Source organism: Rhinopithecus roxellana, chromosome 16 (assembly GCF_007565055.1).
Source record: "Rhinopithecus roxellana isolate Shanxi Qingling chromosome 16, ASM756505v1, whole genome shotgun sequence".
In the NCBI taxonomy this organism is placed as follows: domain Eukaryota; kingdom Metazoa; phylum Chordata; class Mammalia; order Primates; family Cercopithecidae; genus Rhinopithecus; species Rhinopithecus roxellana.
This window is the reverse complement of record NC_044564.1, coordinates 70544432-70564060: the sequence shown is the minus strand read 5'-3', so window position 1 is coordinate 70564060 and position 19629 is coordinate 70544432. Positions and strand designations below refer to the sequence as shown.

The window sequence follows — 19629 nt, the reverse complement described above, 5'->3', positions numbered from 1 at the left end:
CAGTTTGGCACTAATAGTAAGCTTGCAATACTTTATTGTTCTTTTGAACTAAATCCTGTCAGACACACCTGTAGCAACCTCCTCCCACAGTGGAGGGCGCTGATGATAGTCAGGAGTTAAAAGTAACTTACTGTATGTGGCAGTTACTATATTCCAGGCACTAGGTTAACCACCTTGTTTATGGTACCTCTCATTTAACCTTCACATCATCTCTGATTTAGATACTATTATTATACCCATTTTACAGAGGAGGAAACCAAGGCTTTGAGAGAGGTGCATTTATTAAAATAAATCAGGATTTCTGGGGTTTTTTGGTTTCCTTTTATATCATTAATTTAGATTTTATGATGCCATTCAGTTGCAATTAGGACTACCTATAGTATAATAAAGAGCTACACTGTGACTGATTTTCAGAGAAATTTAATGGCTTAAAGAAATAAAGAAATGGGAGCCATATTTAATATTAAAAATTAAAGGAGATTTAAAGAGTTATTTACTTCTGAATGGTTTGTGACTTTGAATTTTTCTATTCCATTGGCACAGACAAGTAACAATACTTGTACAGAAATCAAATTCGTATTCTTGCTAATCTGAGACACCCAGTATAATTATAAGAAGTCTGGCTCACTAAATGCTTAGTTCTACACTTCCCTAAAATTTCTTTTTTATTAATTCCTGCAATATCTATTAAATTCTGATATATTTTAAATTATGGTTCTAGAATTCAGTCTCATATTAATGTTTTAATTTTCAATATAAAAAGCGATAGTTTTCTGTTTCATCAGTTTGAAGTATGAGACTTCCCAATGTACTTCAACCTTAGCAAAACAGACATACTTGGGTTCACTCCCTTGTTTTTAAAGGCAAGAAATGTAGATAGTAAATCAAGCATATATTTCTAGGATATCTGGTCTCTCTTTAAGCAGATACATCTGCTTTCTTCAGCAATAGTCCTCAAACAACTTTATGACTTGGGAGATAATTACATAAATATATTTCTACATGTAGTGGTTAATGAAATTTTGCAATCAAAATCATTTGAAAGATTCTTTAAAAGAATCAAATTCCTTTAGTAAAGTTATAAAGAATTGTTACTAAGAATACTTGGGATACTTAAAAATATTCTAAGGAGTTTAAAACACATCTGACTACACACAACAATTAACAGGCTGGTAATAGAGCACCTGTCAAATTACCTTTGGGTTTATAGCAGGGAGTGGGTATGATGCATTCCTCTTTTATGTGGGGCTTTGTTTTTGGGCTACAGCCTCCTGTGTGCATTCCTCGATGGTCGATGCAGAGGACCACACGGTATCTGAGGCCCTGGCCACATGTCACCGTGCACTGGAAAGAGATTGCAAGAGAGAGGAGACTCGTAGGCAAAGCTTTGTTTACTTTTCTTCACTTCGCACCTAAAACTTTTAATCTAAGTTTTCTTTTCTTTTTTTTTTTTTTCCACACGAGGACTCCTGGTAAACTTACACCATTTCTTACCAGTCAAGGGATCTTTGTTCTATTTGGCTATTTGAGGTGGAGCTCGCTGAAAATTAAATCACTTTCAATTCCATAGCTTTGGATTAATCAGTCAGCAATGTTTAAGTACTCACTGTGTGCAAAGTCTCAAACCAAGCACCAAAAAGAAGAAAGGAGAAAAGAGACTGTAGAGTGTGCTTAATTTTGCTTACCAACACTGTATTTTATTTAGTTACTTTGCTAATGACTGCTACTTCCAAAAATATGGGAAAATACCTCCACATGGATATTAAAAAATTTAAACTGCGATTATAGCTAAATCATATTGCTGCATTGTCAATCCAATTGATTACATTGAAAGGCAAAAATAATATTTAAAAGAACAGATTGAATGACCAGATGCCCAATGTAGATTGCACCTCTAATGGTTCCCCATGTCTGGTAACGTGTCTAGATGCAGAAAATGTCACAGCTCTGATCTGCTGCCATGAAGCCACAGGGCTCAGTGAAGTCTTTTGTCATTTCTGAGGCTGAGGGCACAATGGCTTATTTCATCTTCCTATTTCCTTTGCCACTTTCCTTTCTGCATCAGCAGTCAGGAAACCCTGAATGACATTTTATGTTTAATTACAGCAGGTTTCCTAACATCTGTAAGTTTTTTGTTTTAATTATCTTACTTCATTCCAATTTTAATTTTTGTGCTATTTTCATTTCATCTTCCCCCCTCCTCCAATGACTAATGTACATAGTTTTAATATTAATCCACTTAGACTCTTTTGGATACAAAGCATAATACATACAAAATGAAATCAAACTTCTGGTCTACTGAGCTCTATCATCAAAGCAGCTTTTACAGATTTGGGATCAGTCATTCAGCCTCAATTACCCTCGAAAGGCAGTTGCTTCCTCTTTGCCATTTGAGGGAACATTGTCTGGGGAACAATAGAGGCTTCTTGAAGAAACTTGAAGAAAGACATTTTAAAAAAAACATCATTTACTTTTGGTCATGCTGGATTTGGGGCATTCCTACTCCAGGAGCTAAGCTGGTAGGCTTCTAGACACCTCAAGAAGTGTGGAGCTGCTCAGGGTACCCGGTGGGGCCATGATGATGAGAGGGAAGAGTGGACTTACTCTCCTAATGAACAAAGAAAGAAGGCACAGTTACCGGAGACCACTCCTGTGCCAGCCATTTAGGGCAGTCAAAAATGTTGCAGGGCTGCGCGATGGGCATCTTAGGGGTGTACATGCATTTCCACTCTTCCACTGAAGTGACATGCCCCTGGATGTCCTCCTCCACGCAGGAAACTGCCCGGCTCTGGATGCCCCCCCCACACGAGGAGGAGCACGCGGTCCATGGGGTGGCCTCCCACCTACAGAAGCAAGGGGAGTCATCAGGGCAGACATGCACATTGCTAAGCCTCCTCAGTGACCAGTTGACCAACCCATTCCCCGTGCCTACTGGTAAAATCAGGTTCTGAGAGGCTAAGGTCCAGAGAACCAAAAGCCATCTATTGCCTGAAATCTGATGAGTGAGACAGAAGGATTCAACATTGGCAAAAGGGCTCTGCAAACCGTGAAGCTCTACACAAATGTAAGCCATTACAGTTTTGAGAGCTGTCCAGAAGGATATCAGTGCTGTCTGTAACCTACTCAGAAGATGTAGGATGTAGTTCTATCCTTCTCCCATAGTTTCAAGGTATGTGTATATAAAATGTATTTTCATTAAACCCATTAAATATCCATCTCAAGACTAAAGTGGTATACTCAGTTAACACTAATGGTTTGCACCTGCAGATACTTTTTTATTTTCAATGTAATACTTTCTTACTTAACTTCTAGGTTTTTTTTTTTTAATAGAAGAAGCTCATAAAAGAGAAGGTAAACAAAAGACCCTCTCTTTTGCTTCTGCAATCGTCAGCTTTGGGACTACATAGATTCAGCACAATTCTGATGTTCAAACTGTGCTATCATTATTAAGCTGAGGAGCAGAAGTGTTAATATTATCTACATATTCCCTAACTGTTGAGGGATACTGGTAGGTAGAGTTCCTCCAGTAAATAACTCTTGGAACTGTGAAGAAGTTTGGTTTGGGTTGGAAGGCTAATGGCATCTGAAAGTAGATACATAGTTAAGTAGGGTAGAAAATAACAATATGTCAAAACATTTAAGAGACTTCCACTGAGTTTTTTCAGAGCTTTAAACAGCTCTGAAGCATTAGGTCCCAGATGCAGAGAGATACCTTTGCCAAATTCTCTTCTCTCCTCCTGTAGATTTAGAGAATGTAGAATTTCTAAAAACAGAAACATTGGGACTGAGTGAATTGAGATTATCTTTTTTACATATATTCTGCTTATTGGTGAGGATTGCTAAGGAGATTTAAGATTTCTCTTAGAATTATGAGAGATATAATTTTAATGAAAGAAACAAAATGTCACCGGGTTGATCCATTTGAATAGTTAAAATTTTAAAATATTGCACGGGCACACCATCGAGACATTAATTATTCTGTAGTCAAGTTTTCCGTGTACATTGTGAGTTTGATTTCTCTTCTGCATAAGCCTGAATCTTGTGTTTTTCCTAGTTACAAGGGGTTTTCCCTCACATTTTCTCTACACTGTTAAAGTTTAGGCAACAACTGTTATCTCCACTGCCAAAAGCCAAGATGGGCTGCCAAATACAATATTTTCCCATGTGTATTTCCCCAGGAGACACATAAGAAAATGTCATGGTGGGGAAACTGAGGCCCTCTGTTTGGCCCTTGGGAGACTTTCTGATCTCTTTCAAGAGAATGAAGTAGCTCTCTAGAGAGTTTCTCTTCCCAAGGGCTAAGACCAATTCTCCTTTGTCTCCACACAAATCTCTGGAGGGCTTCCTTCTGGAGATGAATAACAGGCCTGATTCAGATTGAAATTGGGTTGAATACGTAAGTATGTATTCACATTAGATTTGACCTGACAATGAAGTAGGAATATGTTTTTTAAATGTACATTTAATCGCTTAGAATATTAAGATGCCATAAAAAAACACATTTTCTAATTGGTACTCTAAAATTCTCAAGCTTGACCCTACTAAAGGGAGAGTGATTAATTTCTGTCTCAGCACTTGGACCTGACCATAGTGTAATTTCACACATAGCAGTAAGTATCTTTTTCAATGTCAGTGATCATAGAAAGAAAAATGAGGCTAATATTATCTCAAAAATTTGTACGATGGTTCCAGCATACAACTACAGTTCTAAGTGTAGAAAATTATCATGTGAATCCTTGTATAATAATAGGGTTTTGTTGAACCTTGAAGTAAAACATGTCTATGTGCTTTAAAGAAAGCATAACAAAAGCTGAGAGAGATCAGGAGATCTGAAGACGGTAACCAAGTAAGTGCTTGGAATAAAAAAAAAAAGACATATTCAAGAATCTTATCCTGGAGAACACTGAATGAATTTATATATCATACATTTAAACTCTTTTGGCCTTTAATTTTTTTAAACACACAGTGTGTTTAGGAAATTCTCAAATAAAGCAGGATGCACAAGAGTGACATATATTAATTACGAATCAAGATAATTATTCAGACTACATCCTCATATTATGTCCAGATATGTGTTACAGTCAAAGGCTGAAAGCAGGAAAGAACAAGGTAAAAATATGTTAATTGTGTTTTATATCTATACTTGTGTTCTTAAGCCCATTTAAATAATTGAAATTGCCTTGATCAGTAGGTAGCTGCCATTTGAGAACCATTTTTGAGCCTTAATTCTTCTTATGAATGAAAACACAGCTGTAAAAATAGCTTCCATTTACTAAGAGTCTGTCAATATAGCTGAATATCTAACTTTATAACTAGTTCAGTATCAGACATACAAAGGGGTAAGAAATAAAGTTTATTGTTCTTACCCATTGTGATACATAGATATGCCAAGAGTGTATACAAGGACATAGTGCAAACACACACCCAGGAGGATCGTTTTAATATATCATTGGGATTTAGGCATTTGGAGAAAATCCCAACCTATAAGAAATCAATTTTAACCTAATAAAGGCATTAGTTATGCCAGAGAAATATAAACAAGAGAGACCACAGATAAAACAGAAATCTAGGAGTTGTCATTACATAAAAACATAAACTTTATGTTGCTTACTCCTGATGTCCAACTTTACCTTTATCATGAAATAATGAAATGTATGGCTTTCATACACACAGATACATATATCCTATGAACACTTAGTTCACAGATACACAAATTGAAACCAAATGAAATCTTGGTTCAGTTAAATTAATCTTTGCTATTTTCATTAAAATTTTTTCAAGGACAAGAGTTCTGGATAAAACCAGAAAAATGATACATTAGGAACATTCTAAAGCCATTTATTGTCTTTATCAATATAGTCATAGGAAAGTAGGAGGGAGCTGACTAATGACATAGCCACATAGTGAAAGAATTAAAAATAACAAGAAAAACAAGAAGTATATCTAGTAAAAGTCAAATTCCTTTCCTATATGTGATCATCAGGTGAAAAGTGAGTTGCCTGCCAGTCACTAGACATATTTAAGTAGATGCTGGATGACAATTTTCACTTGTATATATGTACTATATAAACATCGATAGATGTGTATATACATGTATGAATACATATGCATTGAATATGTGAATGCATATTTGTGTAAATATATATTAAACATATCTGTGGTATATGGTTGTGATTGTTGGAGAAGGAATGGGAGAATGAAGCCTCAATGGGGAGTTGCACTAGATGACCTTAAGGGACCACTATTTGGATTCTAACTCATTAGGTATTTGGAGATTTTTCCATCAAATCTTTACAGTTCAAAATAAAATTATTTTCTGGGCTTGGTTTAATTTGAGATGGAGCAGGCTGCTGTGGATTACCCCAACCATTTATGATCTGATTTAAACCCTTGGTTCTAAATAGCAGCTGATTCCCTGAGGGCCAAATAAGCAAAGAAAATAGACCATAGGTCTACTTCAATCCCAACTCTAAGTTCTGCTCTCTGTGCAGCTGTTTCCAATGCAGGCAACACACTCAGTAGCTAGAGGATTTTTCAGCTTCTCCAGTTTTCTTATGAATATATTATAAAGGGAACAATTTCTTTTAAAAGTTCCTGAATTACTTTCATTACCTTTTTTCTAGTTTTTAAAAGTACTGAACTTTAAAAAAGCAATGCAGCACATTGAATTTTGTTTAGAAAAAATGTTCCCCAAAATGTTTTGAACAATTAGAATATAAAAATTTGCCTTTTGTATTTAATTATAATTTCTTTGAATAAAAAGTGGACATTTAAAGCCCCTATGTAGAATAATACCACATCTGAAATTCCATGTTAGTGGTAGTGCAATAATACTTTAGGCAGTTTGTTTAATAGTTAGCAACAGTGCTTTAATGACTAGGGTCCTATTGAGAGGAAGAATAGAAAAGAACAAAGGGAGGGAAAGAAAGACATAACATAAACCCATACACTGTATCTAATCAGAGTGAATTACTGTGTTCACTCCAGTGTAACTGGATTCTACCTTAAAATGGTTTCTGAACGATAAGCTTACAGTCTGAGCAGGCTAGTATTATACAAAAGTAGAACTCAGGATGGATTGCAAAATATACCATCTACCATCTTAAAAACATATAATCTCTCTCTCTAGGTATATGTATATCTATATGTATAGATAAGCAGCAGAAGACTAATTTGCTAATTCTAACATCAGGATGATTGATTTACGTACCGAGGAAGGGGATGGTAGAGGTCATAAGGCATGATCTGCTTGTATCCGTCACTGTTAGGAACAATAATGCCAACCCTCTGAGTAGAAGGTACACACAATAAAATAAACACTAAATGATTACATTATACAATTTTTTAATACAAATGCAAAATAACATTAATAACTTGTATCTGTAAAACAGCACTAAAACAGTTTTATATTTTTATGCCAGCATATGCTTTAGGATGGGGCAAGTTCTTTGAAAGGACACCATTTACTACAATTACTTCTCTGATCCAAGCAGGAAATACCATTGCAAAGGGTGGTGGCAAGAAACTTGGCACCTCATCATTAACCATGACACAATAAGGTTGTAAATGTTCTTTAATCCCCAAATTATACATCCTATGAGGTCATTCTTATTATCATCATTATTCATGTTACTTCCAGATGCTCGCCAAGCAATTACAGTAACTGTCTCACTTCTGATGAAAGAGAGAACTATTCAAGTCGGAGATTATGTACCTCAGAATTGACAATACTATGTAACTGCATTAGCTAGGTTTCTTCTCTTGGCAGATCTAGGGATTTCACTAATACCTGGAAAGTAGCCACTTGGGTATTTTATAAGGGGAGGGGGAAACTACTGAACATAGTAGGCAATTATTAGCAAAGGGAAATTTCCTACCAAAATAAAGGTAGGCAGTTAAAATGAGATACTATGAAAAGTGGGTTTTTTTGTCTATGAAATATTATACAGTGTTAACTGCTATTGCAGTGATGGTTGTGGTTGTCACGGCTTGTTAGTACGTCTAGGACCCTGGGAAACCTGTGAGGTTTACAGACAGAGTGACTGCTCAGGATCCACAAGAAATATCACAGGCCGTGTGGAAGTTCCTGGAGGCCTTCTTTAGGATCCCAATAAACTACTCTAACCTACTTCACTGATTTCAACTAAAGTCTCCAATTGGTAAGACTGGTGGGTCCCTGCAGAGACCTAATTGTCTGGTTTGTGGCAGACTGATGATTCATGATTTTTGGATAAGACTGCTAGTGCAACAGCACCTTCATCAAGAGTGGGAGATGGAGATGCACAGATGTAGAGCATGGTAGCGCATAAGTGGAAGATGCTTATTTTGCAACTGATAAAAGATAGAAAGCTATTGAAGGAACTCATGTATTCTATCTGTGCCTCTGGGATAGATGGATGCATATATATTTATATATCTATATAATATCTATATATTCAATATAAATATATCTTTATATTTAAATAAATAGAGACTTCCATTTTTACCCATTCCTCTGATATAAGATGATATAGTAGGTTTAAAAAATATGGCTAGCAAATCCAGGTGTTTAGGTAGAAAGAGTGAGCCACGAGTGTGGATCACAAAGATAAAAACGGCACTGGCTGGAGATGATGAAAAGAAGGAGAGAGAGGGAGATAAAGGGGCCTGCATAGTTTCTGAAGAAATTACTGAAAGGTAAGGGGATACATGAGAGAAGTCAAATTTTGTTTTTTAAAAAATAGGAAACAAAGCGATTAAGATGGATATCTATTTGCAGGAGGGCAAGTCATTGGAGTACTAACTTATTTATTTTACGTGACTACATTTTCTGTATTTATTTGTGTGAATAAGTTTTTTAATACTCATTTGTGTGAGAGAATTTTCATGATGTGTGTGTGTGTGCAGTGTGTGTATTAACCTTCAGTAACAATGTATAAGAAATGGGATGCTGCCTTTTGGGCATGCTCAAAATCCCACAGTTCTTCGCACAAGAATGAAATGAACAGTCTTTAACCTTTTCTGTTTTTTGAGTTAACCATCCTATTTTTTTCTACCTTCTGACAGATAAGAAATCAGGTGAAAACTTAATCCTTCCTTATGTTAGAATCATTCTAACATCTAGTAAGAATCATTTTTACATCTAGTAATAAAGGGAATTTTTTTCTAAAAGGACTATATTTTAAAGAATGCCAATCATCTTCCACAGTTCTTCTAGTAAGTTTGTACATACACTGTTATCTAACAGTAGTCAATTAAGGAATAAATCAAGATGACTTTGAAATTACATTTTACCTTACTCTAGTATCTTTATTCATGATACATCAATTTCTAAATGCAGAAATGCATACCATAGACTTCTCTCCCGAAAAAATTTATGGCTGTAATTTGTCATCTTCAATATTAGAATAAACTGTTGCAGATCTCTGTCAACTGATTTATCAGCTGATGATATTTAAAATGGAGACAGTAACATTGAAGGAGACAAGCTGAAGTGAAGGAGAATATAAGGGAGAGTGTACAAAATTCAAGACGTTGAACTTTGCTTTGGACCGATTTAGAAATTATGTTTTTGTTTGAACAAGGAGCTTGAAACCTGGATTCAGCAAAACTATAGCTATATTTGTCTTCTATGACATGGGTCATGGTGAAGACTCATAAAATGACTCTATAGCACCTGTGAAAACAGAAAGATATCAAAACAATGGTGCTCTGTCCAGTCCTGCTAATGCATATTCGTGTGCACGGGCTCAGCTCTCTCTGGGGTTCATGCCATGGCCCTACCCTTTCACTACAGGGGGGAAGCAAGCTTGCCTGAAGTTAACTTCCTATTGCTCACCTACTGCTTACTTTTTTTCTTAGGCAAAGTGCGAATCATAAAGAATAATGAAAAATAATGTAATTTCGGGACTTTAAGAAGTTCTCCCCATGTTTAGTCTCCATGTGGGTGTGTGTGCATATATGCATGCGTTCAGACATGCATCTGAATAGGTGGGCTGTGGTGAAGGAGGCAAAAACGATTTTTAAAAATGATCACAAAGGAAAAACATAGAAGAAACAGTTGGCTTGGGGGTAAAACTCATTCTCCACTGCCTTCACTATGCTAACCACCACGCCCACAGTTCTTACATTGTTTCTCTTACACTGGGCAGTAACATGACTCCATCTAATATCCCCATCATCAGGGGTTGTGGTGGTAAGAAGAGAAGGTGAGCATGAGCAAGTGATCATTCTGGAGTGAAGTGGTATACGTAGAAAAGGCATCCCACCTCATCCTCTAAAAATACATTGAATGACAATTCAGGAGAATGATTCAGTTATGACAAGTTTATATAATGAAACATTATGCAGCACATGGACATAATGGTTTTTGAATCATTTTTAATGACATGAAAAAATGCTCAAATGTAATGTTAACTAAAAATAATTGACTATGAAATAGAATGTATGATACGATCTATAATACTAAGAAAATATATAGATGGGTGTACATATCTATGCATTTTCATAACTTGCATATGTGTGTTCCTGTGACACATGTATACACACATATGTATACATGCATATATGTGTGCACACACATATATAAAAAACTCTCAACAGTGGTTAGTTATTGGTGTTGGCTTATGAGTATTTTTTGCTTTCTTTTTAAATGTTTTTCTGTTTTCTAAGCTTTCTATAATATATTATCTTTTATAATCATGACAATTAGAATATTCAAGTATGAAAAAATTCAAATCTAAGAAAGCAAAAGACAGAAACTTTGGAACTATGATGTAAGTGGATGAAATGAGGCCATCACCTCAAATTCCATGTGTCACTTCAAGATCACTGAGTCTGTGCAGAAGTGATCTAAGATGTTACTTTAGAACAGAGTCCCCAATGTTAAAAAAAAAAAAAAAAAAAAAAAAAAAAGCCAAAATTGGGCTCACACTGCTCAGTTGTAGAATTTAACTATTGTGATACATCTCTCTTTACAAGAAAAATTCTAAAGTAGTTAAGTCCATGGACACCTAATTTACCGGGGTTCTGGATATTTTTGTTTTGTTTTGTTTTGTTTGTTTTTTGAGACAGAGTCTCACTCTGTCGCCCAGGCTGGAGTGCAGTGGCACTATCTGGGCTCACTGCAAGCTTCGCCTCCCGGGTGCACGCCATTCTCCTGCCTCAGCCTCCTGAGTAGCTGGGACTACAGGCGCCCGCCACCATGCCTGGCTAAGTTTTTGTATTTTTAGTAGAGATTGGGTTTCACCGTGTTAGCCAGGATGGTCTCGATCTCGTGACCTCATGATCCGCCCACCTCGGCCTTCTAAAGTGCTGGGATTATAGGCATGAGCCACTGCGCCTGGCCAGTTCTTTTTATAATGAAAATGAGCCATAAAGATATCTTTTTACGGTTTCAAGGGTTTCTTTCAGTGAATCTCTCAGGACCTCTTGCCTCTTCTCTGGAACTGCAAATCTTCATTTCTGACTTCCTGATAACTAGATGTGCTCTAGGCTTTTCAAGCTCAGTGCATCCCAGACAATTCATTATTTGGCCCTGCTTCTTCTCCTGTGATCACAACTACCATTCAGGCATGGCCATTCTCCTATCCACTGTACACTGGGGCTATCCTCACCACTCAGTTCTTCCAGTTGTCATCTTCCATCGCAACACCAGCAATGTTTGACAAGTAGATCTCCTCCTGACACAAGTTCAGGCACTTTCACACCAGTCTCCTAACAAATCAATCCAGTCTACTGTGCTGCCAAAGCACCTAATATTTTACTTCACCATTTAGACGACTCACGTGGTTCCATAATGCCCACCGAAATTTATTAGTCGAATGCTACTTCTCCTAAATTCTTGCCTATTTTCTCTCTTAACATCTAGCCAGAAATTCTCTCTCCTTCTTCTCAACACCCGTAATACTAACTCCTCTCCTCACTTTTAACTGTGTACTGTTGGCCCTTTATATCCATGGATCCTGCATCCATGGATTCAACCATAGCCTGAAAATATATGAAGAAAAAAAATGAATGGCTGCATCTGTACTGGATAGGTACAGATGTTTTCTCTCATCATTATTCCCTAAACATTATAGTATAACAATTACTTACATCACATTTATACTTTAAAAGGTACTATACATAATCTAGAGATGATTTAAAGTACACAGAGGGTGTATATAGGTCACATTCAAATACTACACCACTTTATTTTTGGAAGGCACTTGAGCATCTGTGGCTTTTGGTATCTGTGGAGGTGGGGGTGGGGTGGGTCCTGGAACCAATCCCCCATGGATACTGAGGGCCAACTGTACTAACTTCTAACTGTTGCACAAGTTTTTCTTTAGTTTATCACCATGAGTCAGAAGCTATATTGGTTCTTTATTGCATCTCTTAGGACAGTATTCTGCACATAGGTGATTAGTAAATAATCATTGAGTGAACTTATGTCATCAGTGTGCAGATGCAAAGGCAAGTAATGCAACCCCATCCAAAATTAAACCAAAAAAAGCAAAAACAAGTTTTTAAAAGCTAGTTAGGAAAGGAGGGAAAGAAACTCCCTAACTGCCACTGTTGTGCACATATTCAGTCCCACGCCTTGCCTTTTGCTGGCCCTGCCATCTTCGAGAGAGGGCAGTCTGATATGGAGAGTGGTCTGGCAGTTTAGGAAGGCTGTTCTGGCAAGCAGAGGTGATTGCCTGATATGAGCAGAGAAAGGATGGATTAGTGACTGTGCTTCTATCCTGCTTAGGTTACCTCTGTATCTTTTCATTGGCTATCTCCCCGAAATAACACTGAAAGCTTTTTAAAAGATCTTCTTTTCTCTCTCTCATGTGTCTTTCAGATACCACGCTCCTTTGGACAACTCAACCTGCCCTGGACAGTGTGGGGGCCCAGATTCTAGTTGATTCATTTTTACGTTTGCCATGGCACTAAGCATAGAACCTTTCACAAAATAGGTGACTATATTTTTTAAAAAATGAACAAAATTGTGTGTAGTAGAAGGGTCTCCTGTATAGAAAACAATCCTCCATCTTCTCTAGACGACCTTCTATTTCTAGAAATAGAAACCAGTCTATTTCTAAGCAACAGTTTAGAAGAGTGCAGGAGAGAAATAATAAAAAGTTGGAAGAGCTACAAGCACTTTGCTATTTCATGAGAAGCAAAGCACGGAGGATCTAGCGATAATGAGGAAAAGGATCACCTGAGAGGCTGGGAGTTGGAAGGTCAGTACTCCTCTCTGCTACTTTCTTTTTATGTTACCTTGAGAACCTTACATCAAGGTTTGGCCATCTGCAAAATCTAAGTACTGGATGAGATCAGAAGTTTTAAGATGAAGTGAGAGTAGGTGCCTGGAAACCCATGCTATTGGACTGTATCTTACCTGCCCCTTCCTAGTGGCTGCTGAGGGTAGAACTCAGAGCTTAGTGGGCCACAGCTTGAAAACCACTGAACTAAGATAATTCTCTCAAAATTTCTCTTCCTGTAACACTTCATGACTTCTAAAAACACAGAAAACTTCCCTAACATGTACAGAGGCAAGTTAGGATCCCGCAAATAGAAAGTATTCTATAATTAGGTACCATTTTTAAAAACCATAAACTAAGCAGCAACATTCATTTATCTGGGCTCCCACTGAAATCAGATCAAAAGGAGTCTGTTTTATGCAGATCTGAAAACAGTTTTTTAGACACAAGTTCATTTTCTGTAATAAACTAAATACTGAAGCGTTTTAATATTTAGGGTCAGATCATTGAACACTTCCTCACATCTACATTTCTGGGGTTAAACATTCTTGGTATTAATGAATGTAATTTCTGAACTGCTTTTAAATAAGTGGGACTAATATTTCCTTGGTCTTTGTTTACTTCTTTCTGTACTGAGTGATTTAGCCATTGTTTGATCTGAGTAAACATCAGTATTTACACTTACATGAAAGAGGCTTGCGTAACCTGGGTATGTGGTCAATTCAAACACTCAGACTTGGCATTGGTGTGGTTAGCAGTTCTGTGCTGGCTGTGCTGTTCTACATTGGGTTGGAACCAGATCTTACAGGTTGCTGAAGGCATCATGCAGAACAAAGATGACTGTGGGATTTGACGGCCTCAAGGCTGCACCAGGGATTAGGTAGCCTGCCTTTATGCCTGTCTTTATGTAGCGATGCTGTGGAACTGGAAGAACTTAGATCCACATCTCAATTTGCTTTTGCAAAGTGGCCCTAATACTTAACCTCTCTGAACTTCAGTTTTTTCATCTGTAAAATATAGGTGACAACCCCTGACCCGCTAACCTAGGGACTGTAAAACTAAATAAGATAATGGATGTGAAGGCACCTTATAAACTTCAAACAGAAGTGACATTGGGCAAGTTGTTTTACCAGTCTGTTTCTCAATTCAATCATGATAGCTGATGTTTGATGAGTGCTTGACACCTTAGTAAGGACTTTACATATGTTATCTCATTAATTCTCACAGTTACTCTCTGACAGGAATATTATGTTTATTTTACAGATGGCAAAACTCAGGCCTAGAGAAGAAGTTACTTAGCTAGTAAAGTCTTTTGGCTACAAACGGACGGATTGAAGTTAAAAATGAGGATGGTAACAATACCTACTCTATTAACTCACAGGCCAATTAAAAGAATTACACAAATAATTACACTTTTAAAAGCTTTGAAGTGTACCATAAGAAGTGATATTACTATTAGGGATGATCCAGCTTTGCAGAAAATTGAATTTCCCAGATAATTGAGTTATAGTTGATTATGTAATTGTCTGCTGATGTGTGGTGTATCTATAAGCATGGGAAGGGTATGATCATGCATTCTGAGAAGCACCCTAACTTTGCTTCATTTATCTCATTATGAATAACACATGAATGTGGAAATGAGATTTTATGGGTGTTTTTTTCTTATTGTTTACTCATTACTGCACAAAATAGTATACTTAAATGAGGTTCATCAAAAGGTAAGAAGTTGTTACTTTTCTAAATCATTTACTTACTGTAGTAAAACTAAAAGACCTCTATAATTAAGAAAACATTTTATTGTACCGTAATTGCTAAATAAGTCAACCATTTTCTTGTCCCTACACTGAGTTTTTTCTGGAGACATACCTGGCCTAAATCCCATGTAAATTAAATGGCAATGTCTCACAGCTGGTAAAGTAGAGGTTATCAGACACTTGTGAACTGAGACCTCAGGAGTTGCCAATTATCTTAATTTCTTGTGATCATTATATTTAAAACATCTGATAAATGTGATTTACTCTCAAGATCAGATTTTCCTAGGACTTATAGCTCCTGGTGTTAAAACCACAATAGAAAACCATCTTTCTAGACCCATATAGAATTCTAGAGTTCCATCTTTTCCTTTTACAGATGAGAAAGCTGATTTCTAGAGAGCTTAGGAGTTTCTCTGAGCTAACATCAACATCATCATAACCATGATCTTAGTCATTATAGCTGCTGCAGCTAACATTTATTGAGTGCTTATCATGAGTCAGGCACTGCGCTAAGCTCTTTAAATGTATTATGCCATGTATTCCTCATGACAACTTTATGAGGTAAGTATTGTCATTATCCTCACTTCACAGGATGACAAATCTGAGGCTTAGTGGGAATAAGGAATTTGCCAAAGGCTACTCTACTAGTAAGTGACAGAGCCAGGATCTCAAGCAAGGACGTTTTATGCCAAAGGTCCCACTCTTAAACATCAGGCTATATTGCCATTGACTAGTTGGTCACCAAGTTAGTGTGAGAATCAGGATTTTACATGCCTACTACACATACCACTTGTTCGAATGCAGAGTATTTCTTTATATTTGCATTAGCGTTTAATTGAGACTTTTTTTTTTTTTTTTTTGGTTCCTGACCAGAGATAATTGATGCAATTTACTGTGAAACTAAATGGAGCTGGACAAAAAAAAAAAAGTTCACTTGAACTTGCCACGAATTGCTGCTTGGTGTATACAAGTTTGGGCATTTGCTTAGGACTGTTGCTCTGAATTCCTTGAGGGAACGGGGAATCTGGATGCAGTTTCAGCTAGAAACAGGTTTGTTTGCTAATAATTGTGGCCGTGATAGTGTGATGAATGAGAGCTTTTTTCACTTGTCCACCTCTTGCCAATTTAAGCCCCCTTCATTACTGCCTTGGAGGGAAAACTAAAGGTCTGTGCCCCACCCCCCCCAAAAAAAATCTGCAAAGGTGGTTCTCTGATTGTCTCACAAAGAATAACTTGCACAAATTCCTCCAGACAGCCTTAACTGTCTCACTGTCTCACAGACTAAGATATGTAAGGCTAAATGTTGTATATTTTACATCTAAAGCTGCTTTGAAAACGTCAAGGTGTTTATTAGCTGAATTCATGCTATCCCTTTTTAGTTGTTGCTGAACCACAGGGCTTATATTTTGAGGCTTTCTGGCCACATGATGGACCTGACCTTTCACCCAAGAGGTAAAAATGCCACACATCATTGCACAAATTCCAAAAAAATCTCCCCCGGTGTAAGACAGAAGCTTTGATTATACCACGGTAGGCACAAGAGAGGATTTTACATTTGACTAGATCCTAAATGTCTTAGTCACATGGGAAAGTACACAGAACATAGTGTTAAATGTATGAAGCAGAAAATAAACATGTGCTAGATCTCTCACATGCAGGAGGGGTATGTCTCTGGACTTCTGGGAATGCCCATTGGGACTACCAGTAGAACATGTAATACACTGTGTACAGAGCATATGATGGGCTTAGTGATGTCATAGCTCTGAGTCACTAATGAAAAACCTTATTAATTTTAGCTAAAAGTCATTAAATCTTTATACTTTACTTTCTCTTCACTTCCCTTATAAGGATTAAATTTTGGCTCCCTGTTTGAGACAACTTTTGGCCAGGAAACAAAGTGTTTTATCACTTCAGAAAAATGACTGTGTAAATGACACCAGCAGAGAGCAACAAAGCCTTCTTGGGATGAAACTGCTGGGCAGCCAGCAAGGCTCAACTGTTGGTCTTATAGTCCAGTGGACTTAAATTCCTACCTCAGCACAATGTTGAGTTACTATGTGTCATGGATATTCAGGCTTGCTTTTAGAAGAATGAAAACCAAGAATGCCAAATTATTCAATGCCAAGTATCTACTGTATAAAGTATGATCTCAATTATGTTATGAGCTATAGACAAGACTGGAAAGAAATACAGCAAAAGCATTAACAGAGGTTCTCTGCAGGCACTGGGGATTATTAGTGAGTTCATTGTTTTCATTAGAGTCTTTTAACTTATCAACATTTCTAAGTTAGCACTTAGAATCAGCAAAAAAGCCATAAAAACATAAAAATTATTTTGAAGAGTATAGGTGAGATGGCAACAATCTCTCCAGTCTCAAAAACTAGTAGATGAACTAATCCACCACCATGGAAGCCAGTAGATGTTGTCAGTGAGTGTAAGAAGGAGGAACAAAACATGAGATGGGAAAGTAAAGAAATAAGATGGTGGGAACAAAAGGAAAAGAGAATGAGAACCAAAAAATAGACAGATGTGTGGAGTGAGATATTCCTGAGACCCCTCCATGCCACTGGTTGCGTTCTCTGTTGATTTCAGACAATTCCTAGCAGTTGTTCATGTATTTAGGAAGCTGTTGTAAACTTCCTAAAACTAAAATAATGACTGATATTTATAGTCATTGAGTTTGAAGTTGGAAGGGAGCATGGATACAATCACATGCAGTGACTAGAAACATCCTGGTCATTGGGAGGCTTTATATTGTGTAAAAGACCAACATATATAGACCCAACGCTGATGATATTTATGATTTTAGTTGATTAGTTCAAATGTATAATGTTTACCTATTATAAAGCAAAATAATAAGAATAGGGAAGCTATTTTGGTAAACACAAAAAGTAGATATCAGGGATTATGGCTACTGGTGGCCATGTCTAGTTTATTTCTTCTTTGTTTTGGTTTTAGATGTGTAGTAATAAGAAAATTCTTATTATTACAGAGAGTGTTTGGTAATGAAAACTGTTTTTACAGCTTACCTTGCAATCTTAGGGTAGTTATTTTTTCAACTAGACATAACTGAGGAACTCAATCATGAGGGCAAAAGCATGTACTTTGGTAGTATAACACTTAAAATTGTTATAATTTTTATAATTTAACTTAGTGTGAATCAGTTAACATTAGTTTAACATGTTTGGATATATTTTTTGTGAATTGTTATTTAAAAAAACTTTAAAATACATAAAACAAAATTTAATTTAAAAAACTGTGGAACAACAGGCTCTGTGGGCACAGTTTGAAAACCACTAATTTGACAACAAATGACCCTCTCTTCCCATTTTGTGGGTGAGAAAATGGAAGCCCAGAAGGGTAAAATAATAAATATAAGGTTGTAGACCTAATTGTTTGATGCAGTTTTTGCTGTCAATGACACTTGCAAGCCTTGATAGGGAATAAAGTTGGCTATCTAACTGGGACTTTGCTTTTTAATTTTTAAAAATTTTTAAATTTTTTTCCTTCTCTTTTCTTACTACAAGTGATTCTACTTTTAAATACTATAATAGGTAAAAATCCTAGTGTGATTCAGGAAAAATGAATAAATATCTCAGTGGCAAGATATGATAAATTTCTTTTGAAATTAAAAATATGTGATTTTATACCAAGAATATTGGTTTTCCCTTTTGGGAATTTCTAAATTTGGACACAAAAGTGTTGGTGGGATGCCATTGTTCGCTCTTGATTTTACTATTAGACCATTAAATCTGAGTGAAAAAACAGTTTCCTGAGGGTTTGATTCTGCAGTGGCTGATAGAAGAGCAGATCTGTTTTATGGAGTCTCTTCTATCTGCTTTGCTTAGACCATCACTTTGCATTTTCTTAGAATTCAGAAATTGCATTTCTTAGAATTTCTTAGAATGCAAAAGAGTTCAATGAATTTCATGGCAATTTCTGAAGTATCTTAACCTCAGAGTTGCATACTTATATTTTCTGAAGCAGCTGTCCCTTAGACCTTTCTACTGCTAAGTCTTCATTTTCTCAGCTTTGTCTAATTACTTCTTCAACAAAAAAAGCAGCTTCCGGACATTTGCCTATTTTTTCTTTTTCCTTTTCTCACTTATCTTTCTTTGTGTCTTTCTTTTTTAAATAGCCACCTGTCCCAACATTTATTCATGTGCTGTATTAAATGTTTTAAAATAACACGGGACATAGAAAAGGTAGAAATTGCACAGGCAGACTTCTTTCACTGTAGAATGGCCTTTTGCTTTGGGTAGTAAGAAATAGGCCAAAAAGTTTCTCCAACAGACAAGAGTGGGTAAAAATCAGAGGCGAGAAAGACTGAGTAAACATTATTATAAACATTTCTTTCAAATTGTTAACAAAATGCTTTTATTTCACCTAACTCTCTTCCATGGCCATCTCTCAATTGACATTTTTTTTTCCTAGTGGAAAAAAGCTTTATGAAGTTGTGGGAAGTGAAACTGTCATTTCTCCTAGAAATATACGTACAAATTTTCATGGAAATGTGTAAAAGACTTTCAAGGTCTCTCTAGGGCTGACTAAATTAGGATAACTGTGCCTTTCACACATTGGTCTTCCTATTACAGTTATATATAAAAAACGTATAAGTAGAATAATTTTAAAATGAAATCAAATTGCATGGGTTATAACTATCT

The 19629-nt window shown here is 36.5% G+C and overlaps 1 protein-coding gene across 1 annotated transcript in view; it reads right to left on the bottom strand.

The window, feature by feature from the left end:
- ADAMTSL1 (ADAMTS like 1) overlaps positions 1 to 19629 on the bottom strand; it is a 440698-nt gene that overhangs the window by 219144 nt on the left and 201925 nt on the right. Inside the window, exons 10-12 of the mRNA XM_030920098.1 lie at positions 7211 to 7261; positions 2639 to 2843; positions 1197 to 1344 (exon numbers count right to left, since the gene is read on the bottom strand). Coding sequence (XP_030775958.1) covers positions 1197 to 1344; positions 2639 to 2843; positions 7211 to 7261 — 404 coding nt within the window. The remainder of the gene's footprint in view (positions 1 to 1196; positions 1345 to 2638; positions 2844 to 7210; positions 7262 to 19629) is intronic.